This window comes from Vespa velutina, chromosome 9 (genome assembly GCF_912470025.1).
Source record: "Vespa velutina chromosome 9, iVesVel2.1, whole genome shotgun sequence".
Classification (NCBI taxonomy): domain Eukaryota; kingdom Metazoa; phylum Arthropoda; class Insecta; order Hymenoptera; family Vespidae; genus Vespa; species Vespa velutina.
In genome coordinates, this window is record NC_062196.1 from 2,371,282 (window position 1) to 2,387,009 (window position 15,728).

The 15,728-nt window shown below is 33.1% G+C and overlaps 2 protein-coding genes across 13 annotated transcripts in view; one reads left to right on the top strand and one right to left on the bottom strand.

Moving 5' to 3' along the window:
* LOC124951677 (ankyrin repeat and SAM domain-containing protein 1A-like) overlaps positions 1-15,728 on the bottom strand; it is a 121,638-nt gene that overhangs the window by 102,364 nt on the left and 3,546 nt on the right. For 3 of the 12 annotated variants that reach the window (XR_007101668.1, XR_007101669.1, XM_047500443.1), the window contains exon 1: positions 8,868-9,263. The exons of 1 other annotated variant lie outside the window; for it this stretch is intronic. Coding sequence is in view for 9 of the 11 variants with exons in the window: in XM_047500443.1 (XP_047356399.1) it covers positions 8,868-8,971 (104 nt within the window). In the remaining 2 variants the exon portion in view is untranslated. Of the gene's footprint in view, positions 1-8,867; positions 9,267-15,728 lie in introns of those variants that run through there. 8 more of the 12 variants (XM_047500442.1, XM_047500445.1, XM_047500440.1 and 5 more) reach the window with 7 other exon arrangements.
* LOC124951680 (transmembrane 7 superfamily member 3-like) lies at positions 8,419-15,628 on the top strand. Its single transcript, XM_047500452.1, has 8 exons — positions 8,419-9,536; positions 10,920-11,255; positions 12,134-12,393; positions 12,697-12,865; positions 12,982-13,149; positions 13,249-13,395; positions 14,626-14,886; positions 14,994-15,628. Exons 1-8 carry the CDS (start codon positions 9,440-9,442, stop codon positions 15,131-15,133), a joined length of 1,578 nt encoding a protein of 525 aa, XP_047356408.1. The 5' UTR covers positions 8,419-9,439; the 3' UTR covers positions 15,134-15,628.

The window sequence follows — 15,728 nt, forward strand, 5'->3', positions numbered from 1 at the left end:
TTCTTTCTAACATGCATAGTTCTAAGTACATAGATCTTGTTCTGACAATGAAGATTTTGAAATCATTCAAATTGATATTTATTTATTAAAAGTCTCTAATCGATTAATAATACAGTTTTATACTGATCTTTGCAAAGTTTGTAAAAATTCATATCAATTGTATAAAACATGTTTAATCTATTATATGTCCAGCATATTGTTAAATATGAAAATGTTAAAAAAAAAACAAAAATCAAAAAAAAGAAAATAATATGTAATATCGATATATTTCTCTGAAAATTTCTATACAACTATTGTATATAAGATAGAGATTATACTTAATTTAAAAGTCATTCTATGAAATTTTGTATGATCATTATAATATTATATGACCACGATGGGTATATAAACATATTCGATATTAATTGTGTGATGATAGTATCATAAAAATATCATAAAATTGTAATGCTCTTTTAATCTCACGTAATTACTTTTGACGTTTATCGATCGTTTGTTAGTAGCAAACAAGCGATAAAAATCTCAAGCTCTAAATGAATTCAAAAAGGGATTCAATTCGGAATCCAAAGTTCGTGATACTTCTTTTTTTTCGAGCCCTAGTCTAGCGAGAACGGTGTGATCTAAAACTAACAGTCGATAGAGGGGAATGAACTCATTGGAATACGCATGAGTTGTACTGGATGTCGGTGGTGAAATGCTTGTCCTACTGTTTCCTCTTAATGCTTTGCAAGAAACTTTGCTATTTGTTTTAATAGAACAACGTGTACATGAACGCGAATTTCATATCATCTTCAAAAGTTCCATTATTTATATTATATTACTAACGGACGATACAAATTCTATCAAATTCTGAACGATGAGATTGTAAACGGTGAACAAACGAGTTATTGATTCAACTGAACAAACGTGTAAGGCTTTAAAATAAAGAAAACATTTACCAAGAAATATTTATAACACAAACAATTCTCTAACTAATAAAATCACTAATTAAAATCGCTTAAAATAGTTTTATTCTCGAGTATCGATTCGTTGATTCGATATTTCGAAAAAAAAAATTAACAATTGTAAAAAGTTCAAAGTAAGTAAGTATATGTCGAACGCTGCAACCCCGTTCACAATCGTGAAAGGCACCACCACGTGAAAGTTGAATCGAACGGGTAAAGTACGAGCCTCGTGTTCCGTAAAAAGTGCAATCTATCGTTGAAAAGGGAAAAACAATATGCCAACACTTAACGCGAAAATAGGCACGAGAGTCTCAAGTCATTGAATTACGCGGTTTTTCCCCAGGCGTTTGCCAGATAGAGGCGTCATAAAATGCAGAGGGATAACAGAATTCCTATAAAGCCCTTTCCGGTTGCAGGAACGTGAGTGCTTAGTGCGAACGCACCCTTAGGCTCGTAGCTAAAACGAAGAGGAAAACTAAACTGACTAGAGAGAGGACGAAAGAGTAAAAGAAGACGGGATGAGAAGAAGAAGGAGAGAAAAAGAGAGCAAAAGAGAAAGAGAAAAAGAAAGAGAAAGAGAGAGAGAGAGAGAGAGAGAGAGAGAGAAAGAGAGGGAGAGAGAGAGAGGAAATTGTGTGTGCCTATACGTGTGAGGGGTTGCTGAGGCATCAATCGATAGTTTCCTCCAGCGAGGAGGAGAGAAATTATATGTGCTGACATAGCTGAATATCCTTCTCGAGGAACACTTCAAAAAGATTTTGAAAAATCAAGTATCTCTTTCTATTTTGTTCTTTCTTTTTCTCCAATAGCACAGATTGCAAAGATTTCTAATGATATTTGTAATCACTGAACTGCAAAAAAATATCTTTTATTTCCTCTTTGTATAATCTTAAATGAAAATGTACTTACGTATTAAATATATATCCATAATTTTTTCAAAGTTACGAATGTTCTTGGCTAAATATAATTTTTTTTATTCAATATATAAAATAATTTTTATTCAATTATAAAATAAATTTCATTTATTTCAATTATTTTTTACGCAAATCGTTTGACTTTCTATTAAAAACAAAAAAAAAATACTTTTCTATCAAAGTAAAATCTTTTTATAAACTCGTTGTCCTTCAGATACATCCTGTACAATAAAGGAAGATAAATTCGAAGGTTATTATGATTGCTATAAGAGTAGGATAATTGATAACATTCCTAATGTCACATGTACTCGATAACACTGTTTATCATTTTGAATTCTCATAAGCGTCCAAGTAAATTATTAGGGAGGATAGCTAAACTACGTGTGGCAAAAGCGAACATTTTCTTCACGGAAGGATGATCCCGGTGTCGACTAATTGTACCCTCGACGATCGTCGTTTAACGCATCGATTCCTTCTTCCAAACGAGTAGATGCAAAACAAAACATTAAGTGAATGTAAGATGGAAAGAAGGGAGAAAATTGCCACGTTACTACTTTTTAGGATCCGTCCACTGAATTCCCTTTTCTCTTCTGTCGCTTTAATGTTATTCGCAAAAAAAAAGAAAAAAAAGAAAAAAAAGAAAAAAAAAAAACATGATCGATTCCGTGAAGAGACAGACTGGAAGAAGAAGTAGATATAATTTCTAACACAAATCTTTATGATTCATAAATAAAACTATTATGTATGCAATGATCATTAGCATCATACTCTAAATAAAATTTACAGTATGCGACTTCGTTTTACAATGAATGATAAGTTAAACGTTCTTCTTGGAAAAAAAAAAAAAAGAAAAGAAAAACCGATTTGTAAGATTATTTAAAATATAGTAAAAGGTATGAACTGACACAAATTCAAATATCTCGACTTTTAAAGCGTTCAATTTTCTAATGAAATATTAATGTCTTCATTCGTGAAGACCTGAAAAATGTCGAGCCTTCGCGAAAAGCACACTTTAATAATACTGCTGATTCTGCGACTAGAATTTTGCCGACTAAGCGACGCGGCATGTATATAATATATATATATATATATATATATATATATATATATATATATATATATGTATATGGATACATAGTTGGAATGCAACAGCATCGTCGATAACCTCAACCTCGATGTTAGTGAATGGTAACAGTAATAGTTTCCTTTTCACACTTTTGAAAAAACATCGACGATCTTAATCGTCCTGCTCATATGTATGGAAAAAGCCGTGATTTCTAAATGAAAATAGAAAATGATTGAGAGTCTGTCTAATATACGATCACACATAGGTAAGTAAATATTTACGTTGTATTGTAAATACATACGACTCACGAAGTTGCGTTAAATGTTCTAAATGCTAGGTTAAAAAATAAAGAAGAAAAAAAAAGATCTCGAGCAACTTAAAGTAACCATACAAAATCGATTATGCAATTAATTAATAAATCGAGCTTATTTTTAATCGTTTGACCGTTCGATCGATGTATAAAAGTTATTTAGGTTGATGCACAAGGGAATACATAGTGACACATATCCAAGCAACGACAAAGTATACTCTTTTAGTTATTAATATCACTTTTAAAGCGGTCACTCACACTGATACACCTATCCTACTACAACTATAAAAAAAAACACAGAACCGATATTCGTTTATGAGCGACGCTGCAATTACATCCCCTATGTGAAACATTAACTAAATATTTAAAGACCCTCATCGATGTCGAGAAGTTCTTTAAATACATCGATGTAACTTCGAAACAACCCTTGTAAACAGCCGATTCTTTACGAAACACAAAATCAACGCCGGGCATACGTGACGAGAGTCAAACAAACGATAAATGCATTGGCCGAGAGAGTGAGAGAGAGAGAGAGAGGGAGAAAGAGAAAAAGGAAGGGTGGGAGGGCACTCGTACGCGAAAAGTGGCGCATCCACGTCGCGATTAGCATCGCAAAATATTTCTCGTTTCCCTTCCGGGTGCAAGTCGCAAGGGGTCGACGGTTTCGCACGGGGTGCGGCATTTTATATTACTTTCCTCTGATCTCGAGGCGGAAGAGGAGGAGGAGGAGGATAAAAGTGCAAAGTACGATATGGAGCAACGACAACATGGCCTGGAGTAGGAGCAACGCTTGATACTGAAAATGGAGCGAGACAGAAAGAGAGAATAAGGGTGCAGGGATGGTAGCTTTGCCAGAAACTTGCCGCAGGCACACTTTGTAGTTATGGACAAGTTGCACCACCCGACTACGATGAGCACGAGAGGCAATTTGTTAGAGAGGAGGAACGCGTTTGTCATGAGACATTTCGAATCAGACATTGAATCTTCTTCTTCTTCTTTTACTCTTCATCTATCTATCCTCTCTCAAATACGTCACGATCGAGTGTAGAGAAAAATAGACGCATACGAGGAGATTGAATAAATTTCAAAAAAGTTTAATTAAATGCATTAAACAAACAAAAATAAATAACGATTTAAGTAAGTAATTATTTCTTTATTCTGTCTTCAATAAAAATCTTCAAATAAAAGATTTCAAGAAAACGATTTTAATTTAATAATCGAAGAAATTATAAATTCTGCTAAAGAACATAAATATAAATGAAAACTAAAACATAAATGTAATAAAAGCGATGATCTTTCGGGTCTCGCTAAATCATTTACGATCGCATTTTCAGCATATGTTCGATCAATGGACAAAAAGAATGGAATTGCAAGTTCCAACGTCATTGTCCACACTACGACCTATCAAATGTTCGTTTACGTGAAACGATGTAAAACAAGCTAATATTTCTCGAAGGCAAACAATTGCAAATGAAAGCGTTACTTCGATAATGTCGTGCATCGAAAAAAAAAAAAAGAAAAGTAAAAAAATAAAAGAAAAAATAAAAGAAAAAAAAAAAGAAGCAAAAAACAACGTCAAAATTGATACGGCTTAATAAGGAATAAATATTTCTTATTTCAGTATTTCTTATTTTCTATCTCGTGCGTTCTCGGATTAAGAGAAACGAGCACTTATCGTCGACCTTAAAACGCGCCGGTCCACGTGCATGCACATAGAAAGCTCACTCAAGAGAGTAAGAGAGAGAAAGAGAGATGACGAATTCTCGGCGGCGCGATGAGTAGCCGTAGCGTGACTTAATTAATGCGAAACGTGGGGTTAGCACCATCGACAAAGTCGTCTTTGTCGTTGAGGGTAATAGCAAGAGAGAGAAATAGAGATGGTGGGAGGTAGCTCCCGGGACTGGGTCAATAAAGACGGTGTTTCGACTAATTGCGCGAGCGCTACTTGCTCGATGGAGAAACAAAACGATCGACGATCCGAGGCCAAGTAATTAGACGAAATGAAGAGCACCACGATCAAATTTATTCGAGTTCGTTCAATACTCGATCGAGTGAATGTGATGATTTATACTCTCGTAACTATATCCAAATCTAATCAATATTTATTCGTGTAAATAAATACTCGCGGACATTAAAAATTATTGTTTTTTCACGGTGAACATGAATTCATGATTTTTCGTATCTGTCTATAATAAAATATCCATTAAATATTTTGATCAGAAAATTTTTTAACTAAACAATCTCCAATCGCTTTTGTATTTTTTTTTTTTTTTATATACATTTCTCATATAATATAATATAATATATATATATATATATATATATATATTATATAAATATATAAAATATATGGAAAATGATATATAGATTACAACATTTTCATTTCTTTTTCACGAAATTAATGAAACTATTTAATAAAAAAAATGAATTACTCATTTCCAGACGGATCGTGTTCCAATTGGAATAAAAAAGAGAGGAGAAAAAACGGATATAACATAATTTAATTCGTTACGCGTCAAACCGGTGTAATAAGTCATTATAACGTAAAAGTTTTTAATGAGACACACGCTTTTTAAACAACCCACGAATAGCTCATTTGCCGACGGGTGATTCGGTATCGTTTGAAAGACCGATTATTCTACACGATCATCTCTTTCGTGGAACGTGATTTATCGCACAAAAGGTTATAATCGGTAACATTGTTCCAAATTGAAAACTTACCAGAGCAAATATCGCAAAAATTGCTCTTTATAATAACGCGCGATCTATTTCGAGCCAATTATTCGTTAAAATTCATTCTGATTTTTATTAACGAATATTAAAATCCCGATATCGAGATCATTTTATTCCACTTAATTGTTTACCGTTGGCTTACGCAAAAAAAAAGAATTCTATCTTTTTTGTTCTTTTGTTTATAGCAAAGATATCTCTATCTTTTTCTTCTTTTCTCATCCCTCTCTTCTCGATCGAACCAGATATTCTTATCGTTTTTTCGATGACCCATTCTAAGCTACAACAAAAAGCTCTTTCGTTGATCATGGATGTACAAAAAAAAAAAAAAAAAAAAAAAAAAAGAAGAAAAAAAACAAAGAAAGAAAAAATACGAGAGAGAAAAGAAAAAACCAATATTCTTAAGAAACATATAAAACTCTGATATCCACTTTAATGTGATGTAATCGAACGAATAACGATAGAAAACGCTATTACGATGATAGTAATAGAATTGGAAACATGTCGTTTCACAGCGGGCGAGGACAAAAAATTTAACGTCATTTACGTAATACGAATAAACCGTATTACGCTCCTTTATATAAATCGAAATGTTCGGTGGCGTGCATTTCATCTTTTTCCTTTTTTTATTTCTTTTTTCCTTCTTCTTCTTCTTTTTCTTTTTTTTTTTTTTTTTTTATTGTATATAATCTCAGAACGATGCAACACCACAAAATGACCCGTTCTCTTTTCTCCTTTTAGAATCTATCACAACCCCGAGTTAACGTTATCATCGACCCTTGAAAATAAATAGCTCGAACGCAAGAATAGGCTCTATTTATCTGACGCCGAGAATAGAAAACGTAGTGGACTCGATGAACTTTTCACGACGAGTACTTAGACACGTGCACGTATCTCGTGACATTAACATCATTACTTTTACACATTGAACATAATTTTTCTTCAAATTATTCATAAAACAATCGAAAGAAAACAAAAATAATAAAAGCTGACAAACGTCATTTCTATTTTATGTATTTGAAACAATGGTCAAAAAAGAAAAAAAATATCAAAAGAAATAATAAATGAATTTCAATAATTTCGTAAAAATTAATTTCATACATTATTTTCATAGAAAAATAATGCCGCTTACAATTAAGACATGAGAAAGTTGAAAATCGAACTCTAACGGATAATGAGAGCTAATTAAACAATCTCGGGTAATTGTAAGAGTCGAGATAATTGGTAATGAGGTTCTAAGGTCGTACGTGGTAGCTCAAGTGTTTCTACTATCTAACACGCATCTCCATGCATCGTCATACCGTATGCGCTCAGGGTGATTCATGGTCATGGTGAAATCACGAATAGACACGTCGGAGCACGATCGAAAGAAAGAAAGAAAAAAGGATGTTGATCCAAATATATACTTCTCGTCTTTCGAATGCATCGGACGAGACGAATGTACAGCAATCATCTTCCTTGTGAGCAAAAAAAAGGCATTCGGCTTTTCAATGAAATCGTAAAAAAGTATATCGTCGATAAGTTATCATAAATGAAGATACAATATTATCAAAGCGGAAGATTATTTCTTATCGTTTTAATAATATAATGAATTATTTTTCTATATTGTCTCAGATAAATAAACATCTTTCGTGTTAGATATTTTACAATAACATATATGTATAAAACTAAGTTATTATTTAACATTATTAATAAAAAAAGATATCAAATAAGGAATCAAAGTTAATCATATGTAACAATATTTTAAGATCATGTTTTTAAATTAAATTAAATTAAATTAAATTAAATTAAATTAAATTAAATTAAATTAAATTAAATTAAATTAAATTAAATTATAAAAAAAAAATATATTTAATGATCGAAAATTCGGATATTTTAAAATTACTTCCGTTCGAATCTTTGAACAGTGTTGAACGTCGGTATGTTAGTCGAGAAAATAGGTTCATCGAGGTGCGAGTTAAGCTAATAACCGCGTCAAAAGAATCGCAAGAGAAAAGCGGGACGGCGATCGGTATCTTGTAGGAGGCACAAACGACGGAAGCGGATCCTCCGTGAAAGCTCTTACGAAAGCAGCGGATTAATTGAAAGAACGGCGCGCGATCAATCGAGCGTGGGTAAACCTATCGCGCAAAAGGGAGAAGAGAAGCGGCCTCTCGACCAGTGAGAAAGAGAAAGACAGATATATATCGAGAGATAGGGGAGAGAGAGACAGACAGACAGAGCGAAAGAGGCAGAGAGATAGAGTGAGTGAGAGAGAGAGAGAGAGAGAGAGAGAGAGAGAGAGAGAGTGAGAGAGAGACAGACAGACAGACAGAGCGAAAGAGACAGAGAGACAGAGTGAGAGAGAGAGAGAGAGAGAGAGAAAGAGAGAGAGAAAGAAAGAAAAAGATAGCATCTCAAATCATTGAAAACGCTATAACCTAACCTCGATTTTCGATCTGGTTATTGCACGAAAGTCTTTGCCATGAAAACTTGGGGACAGGAAATACAGAATTTTTCGTATTGCTCGCATTAACAAAGAAAAAAGGATAAACGATACTTATAAATTACAATCAAGTTTTCTTACGAATGTTAAAGGAAGATATAGAAAGAAACAGACAGACATTTAAATGGATGGATAGTAGAGTAAAGGATAGAGAGTACAGAGTGAGTAGGCTGAAAAAGAGAAAGAGAGAAAGAGAGAAAGAGAGAGAATATTGCTCTCTCGTCCTGTCGAAAGGACGACTCGATATGATCTCTCTTTCTATCTTACGTTGTAATAATCTGCCAGAAAAAAGAGCCTATGGTGATGCTAAAAACATTATTAAAATGACCGGACAAATAGGAAAAATACGTTAGACGAGGATACGAGGGGAGTAGGTCGAGAGAGAAAAAAGGCCGAAAGTGTCTGGCACGGTGACACCCACCTTGCCAGTGGACCACTCCTCTTCGCTCTTTGTCCGAGTATCTTCTCGACCACAGTGACGTTTCCGCTTCTCGCTGCCTCGAGCAGCTCCTGGTCCTTCCCCATGTTCCATTTACACCGTAATCGGCCCTCGATATTCGACCGCGCACTTGTCAATTTCTGTTTTTACTACGATTACTCGCGTTTCATTGATCCAGCGTGGCCATCTTGCCGAAGCGACTGAGGCGCCTTCTTACGGTCAGCGCTTGAAGCGCCATCGCCGCCGACGGCCGACGAACGTGCGACGAACGAACCTCAAAGAACGTGGGTGCAAGCAAGAGCGTTGTCCTCTGTGAAAGAAAGAATGAGAACGATAGCGTGCAAACGAAAACGACGCAGGTTACGATCCTACACGAATTCTCCCGAACGAACGAACGAACGAACGAACGAACTAATATTAAATGACAGCTGTAAAGCCATTGCTGAATTCTCCTGTTCTTTCAACAAGAATCAAGTTTATACGTGTTTAATTTTTTATTATTTTTATATATTGTAAGTTTCTTCATTTTATCGACGTGGCTTAATCAATATACAATGAAGCACGTTGTTCTTGGATCCTTTTTTATCACACTATGGTTACTCGTAATTAGTGAACAAACTCAAGAGGCTATCACGTCCCCATCAACTTTTGGTAAGCATGATTTGGAAATTTAAAAGATTATGTTCTATTTTTAAATCAACATCCGATTCTTCGATTCGTTCTGTTCATTTAATGCCAAAAGATTTCTCTGTTTTTCATTTCCTTTCCTCAAAGAAAAAGAAAATTTGTTTTTCTTAAAACTTGGGAAGCATTTTGGGAATTGTTATTTCTTTAATTTTGTCATGTACTTACATAGTATCTTATCAAGATCATGTTTGTTTATGTATTATTATAGAAGTCAGATGAGAATTTAATAAAATATTCATTGAAATGCTTTAATACAGATACTATATAAAATTTTTGAGAAATACAAACTTGTTGATGGCATGTCCTTAGAACATATAAGAGGAAATAAATTCTTTATAATTGTAAAGTTACAATCAATAGTAAAATTAAGATTAGTACACCAATAGTAAATAAAATTAGGATCAGTACATTATATAAAACAAAACAAGGAACTATAGCTATCTTGGAGCTAACTGTATTGCTCTTCCTTTCTTTTACCTAACCTTTAAGAAAGTAAATAGCATGTTGTACTTCATATGATAAAATTAAATAGCTAATATCATAACAGTAAGACAAAAATGATTTTATCCTAAAATAAATTCTATATGCGTTGGAAAATATTTATATTTCTATATAAATATCAAAGTTATATCTGAATGTGTCTCTTATTGTACATATGTAGTTTAAGTATCATTTATAAACAGAAAGTATATAATATTAATCTTTTACTATCAATCTATTAAACCAGCGATACTGAACTGGTTATACTATTAATTATTAAAATTTGCTCTATTAACCATGCATGTATATTAACTGTATAATTATAAACTTTATAATAAAATAAAATATCTAACAGTATTAACATAGTGACGTTGATGATCAATTACAATTAAATATATTTGTCCAATGTTTCTTTCACTTCACATTTTTTTATTATTTTTATATAACTCTTGTTTATTTTAATCCTAGTTGTGCACATCTGAAAATAATTTGAAGTGCACTTGGAATGCACCCCAGACACTTTAAACATTTATACAGAATGAATAATTTTGATCCAAAATCAATAACTTTGATCCAAAATAGTACTGCATTTAAATTTCAGAAATAATAATCAGTAGGTTTGAAAATGCATTTTCAATTCAGTCATTATAAAAAAAAAATTCATAAATCATGCAATGCATAAATTGTTTTAATTCAGCTTAAATTTGATCTGGGGTGTTGCACAACCCTACAGGCACAACTAGGGTTAATGTAAGAAGGCTCACATTTTTCTTATTACATAAAATCTATTACAATATTATAACGATTATTTAATAAAGAAATACCATTGTTTTTTATCACAGGAGAATAACATATAAAATTTTACAGATGATAATATAATCTCCATATCATTATTGAATTATCGAGAAAACGAAGCTGTTAAAAAAAGGATAACGTTAGTTCCTACGAGTAATTATACGATAAATATTATCGATATACCACCTATCGTTTCATTTCTTATCTTCCAAGTTCACACATATCAATATAATATTACTCTTTCGTATGATAAATTAAATCTTAATAAGGTGTCAAACAGAAGTCTATTTGGATCTAACGTCGGTTTATATATCGTACCAAAGAAAAAAGAATCGTCGTTTTTCATTAAAAATGATAACGTTCGAAAAATTGAAACTCTGTTGGCAGTCGTTCCTTATATCAAACAAGGTGAGTATATAAATAAATATGATAAATCGATATTAATATTAGAATTATTGGAATATCCTTTGATTGATTTTACAAATGATCAATATAAAGCAAATTGTTCTTTCCTAATATTTGACTTTATTTTCGAAATTACTTATTTTATTATCCTTCTAAATTTACTTAATATTCGACATTATTAATATAGCAAAAAAGAAACAAAACCAATTATTTTTTTACATTATATATATATATATATATATATATATATATATATATATATATATTTCATCACTTGTTCACAAATTATACTCGATGCTCAAACGATTTAATTGCGTACGTTGTAACAATAAAATTGATCCCTTTAAATACATGAATGAAAAAAAAAAGAAATGAAACACGAGAGAAAGAGAGAGAGAGAGGAATAGGGTGGGAGATAGAAAGAGGAAAGCAGAGGAATGATTTCCAAAAATCTCTGTTACACTGCTCAACAATTTACCGATTGCAAACCCTTTTCCCTAATCCGATAGCGGCGTGTAAAATAATGTTTTCGCAAACTCGCAAAAAACAAAAAGCATAAAAACAAGACTATCTAAAGGGACTCTCGAAACACGAGAAAACGTACGTTGTACGTTTTTCGCGAACAAATCCGCATCGACACCCGCAAATCTCGACAGCAACGCTCGTAAAGTTCGATCTGGCAGCGACAGATATTTCTGTTCCTCTCTCTCTCTCTCTCTCTCTCTCTCTCTCTCTCTCCTGTTCTCTTTCTCTCTCTCTCTCTCTCCCTCTCCCTCTCCCTCTCCCTCCCTCTCCCTCTCCCTCTCTCTCTCTCTCTCTCTCTCTCTCTCTCTCTCTCTCTCTCTCTCTCTCTCTCTCTCTCTCATTGTTGCTATTCACAGTACCAGTACCAGGCGGCTGTAACATGGAATTCAATATCGAAGTAGCACCATATCAAAAGCTATTCGTAAACGATTCGATCGTTATCCTGGATTCACAGTCTGCCTCTTTACCACTCACGAGCAACGAAATCGAGAGACGCTGTATTTTTCCAGAGACATATCACTTTTTCCTAACCAAACATGACTATTCCATAGAGAGTTACTTCAATGCTATTAGCAGTATGCTCACCGTCACGGATATCCTTCGTAATGGTAAAAAGGTACATTTTCATGGAGAAAATATAATAAAAAGAACAAATATTTCATTATTCATTCCTTCATCTTCCCTCCTAACCCTTCTCCCACCACTCACCCGCTCCTATATTGCTTTTTTTTTTTTACATAACATGTTCCTTCTTGAACGAGAACGATTAAACTGTTGTAATAAAATCGTTTATTTTTTGTTAATCGATTAATCGATAATCAACGTTAGATGACAAGAAGAAATACTTATTTTTTTTTTTTTTTTATTTCTTTGTTGTTTTTTTTTTTTTTTTTTTTTGGTTTGTTTGTTTCATTGTCAGATACCAGCACCGAGCATATCTCCGTTAAGACGGATCTACAGCCGTAATAATGGCATGGGGATTGTCTACGCGGCTGTAGTTGCCTATGGAAATAATTATTCAGCTTACGTACCAACTTTCACCTACGGATTCAACTATGCTCTCTATCCTGAGGATGATCAATTTTTAAGTACGTTTCTATATACTGCTTTATTAAATCGGTCATTATCTTATTATTCAAACTTAGCAATAATATAACATTAATGCAAATATAAGAGATTTTTCTTGTTTTATTTTATTTTACAGATGATATGCTATCGAAGTTATTGTGCATTCTAATGTTTATTGTTGGTCTCTTATGCGTCCTTAAAGGACATAAAATGATCGCCATGGAGTTCGTCGTGTATACAACATTCTTTGGTGGCATAATTACTTACATCGTAATTAAATCTTTTGCATCTTATGATATCACAAGTAAATAGCAATATTTATGATCATTAATTTGTCGAATAACAAATCTAATTATGACTATCTATTGATTGATACTAACTAAATTCTTTCTTTTTCTTACAGCAAATCTTAAAATAAGCATGGGCGGAAGTTTCTTTTTTTTTCTCGTGGGCGTTATTTCCTGTTACATGAAAAAACATATAATAGTCTTTTTTTCCATACTTTTTTCCGGATTTCTCTGCAGTTCGATCTTTTATTTCAGTGTAAAAGGTAAAGTATTTAATGACAAATGGAGAAAAATAGTCATTTAACTTTGTTTGAAGTGCGTTGAAGCTTCGCTACATAGAGCTTCTAAAATTGATCTCGAGACAATTATAAAAAATGTATAGATTCTAATCCTTCGAACAAATTTAACGTCCCAAACTAGATATCTATCTATCTATCTATCTTACTACAGTCCTATAAACAAAAAAAACAAAATGTTTGATTTTACTTTCGTTTGAGAAATCTATATCCGTATAAGAATATTTTGGTGAACCAAATATCTTACTCAAAATTGATAAGACAGACAATCAAAAGAAATAGATTCCTTCGAAATATACTCAAGAAAATATTTTGACTTGGCATAAAATAGTATCGATGGGAGCAGCAAGCGTAAAAATTTGCTAAGCGCGTCTTTTCCCATTTGATCGTTTTTAATACTAAAGCGAAAAAGAGTAAGAGAAAGAGAAAATAAGGGTAGAGGGTGTATGGGGGAGTGAGAGTCGGCCAGCAGGCCGAAGTTAGTTTGAGTTTGGCGAAGGGATGAAATGCGGAGACTTCGTGTCTCTCCCTTTTTCGGGGGTAGCTTCTATCAATGTTGTCCGCTCATGTGGAAACTTTCGACTGCCGAATCCCCCTCAGTGCAGAGAGTAGAAACGGAGCGGCATCCGCGTTACCTCCCACCTTTCTCACTATAACACGAGGACGAGGACGAGAACGAACACCCTCCTTACCCTTCCATTCTGTACACGCGCGCGCGTACTTTTCTGCGCGTACAATGAGCCTTCGTCCACTCTCTACCTCTCTCCCTTTCTCTCTTTCTCTCTTTCTCTCTCCCTTTCCCCTCTTTCATTTTTTCTTTCCCTATTTCTCTCTTTCATATTGCCTTCCAACTCCAAATCCCACGGAACGATCTAACCAGCTTGAAAGATTTGCATTTACCTAATTGTGTCCCCTCCGTATTTGCTTAGTACCAAGACCTATTTAGATTACCCGCTTTTAGTAGGCGCAACCCCATGTCGAATCCTTCTTGATTCTTCCTCAAACTCAAAGAAAATGGCACTTCTGCTTTTTACATATTATTTTTATCCTTTTAACCTATCAATATCGTTTAACGAAATGGATATAGAATTTCACGAATCATCGAATCGAAAGAATCATTTCAATCTATATGTAATCATTTTCGTACGAATGACATGGATTAGGAATTCACGTTATCATTTCTGATTAACCTTTCAGACTCTCTAGGAATTTTGGAGAACAATTGGATGTTCTGGTTGATTTATTTGTTCATCGCGCTCATCGTCATGATTATTCTAATCTCGAATCCCTGGTTTGGTCTTCTTCTGACATGCGCTGTTCTCGGAGGATTCATGATAGTCTTATCGATCGCTTATTTTGCGAATACAAATTTTGTCTACATCATTATCAACGTTATCAGACGCCTAACCGTATCTTTGTTTAATTATGCGATCGTTAGTTATCCCTTACAGAACGCAGGTAATCAATTGTTCAATTCATTTTTTTTATTTGTATTAATCATAGGTGAAAAAAAAACAAAACAAAAAATATTGATCTACCTTCGTTTCTTATTTTCTCCTTTCTAGACATAAGCTTGATCGTGTTGTGGGTTTTATTGGCCATAATTCGTATCTACAATGACAACGTTCTTAGATGTTTGTACACGAAAATGTATCGACATAACTTGAAAAATATATCGGATCAGACGCCATTGTTAGATAAATAACTTTATAAACGGATTTATTTCGACGAGTGAATGCAATAAGCAAGCTACCATTGACTTTCCTATCATTTGTTTTTCTTTTTTATTTTCATTTCTAAGATAAATTAATTTATCTTAATTCTTTCATTTCTTTTTTCATCATTAGGTACGTTATGTTACTTAGAAAGATAGTTATACATTTTATAATATATGTACAAATATCTATCGATGATTTTTTTCTTTTTTTTTATTTTTTACGAGTAGAAAAAAAAGAATTATATACCTGCTCATTTATTTTGATTAGCAATTAAATAAATATATTTAGTTTTATAATTTCGTTTAGGTTTCTTATTAACGAAATATGATATTGTATCACTTACCTACAATTTTACATTAAAAGATTAATGTGATAAACGATCGAGATGCTAAATACGTTATTGTGTTATCGCAATATATTCATACCAAAAACGATGATATCGCAAACAAATGCGATCAAAACAAATATATATGTTTATGTCATTAACGCGTACTCACTTCGATATTCACAGTCCTCTCTTCCTTGTTCCAACAAGTGCACTCGAAAGTTCGCAATCTATATATATGTATATATATACTTTAT

Excerpts from the sequence above, each read along its gene's own strand:
- LOC124951680 (XM_047500452.1), top strand. The coding sequence starts at position 9,440 with ATGAAGCACGTTGTTCTTGGATCCTTTTTTATCACACTATGGTTACTC. Across the intron at positions 9,537-10,919 it reads CACGTCCCCATCAACTTTTG|ATGATAATATAATCTCCATA; the intron begins GTAAGCATGATT and ends AAAATTTTACAG. Across the intron at positions 12,866-12,981 it reads TGAGGATGATCAATTTTTAA|ATGATATGCTATCGAAGTTA; the intron begins GTACGTTTCTAT and ends TTTATTTTACAG.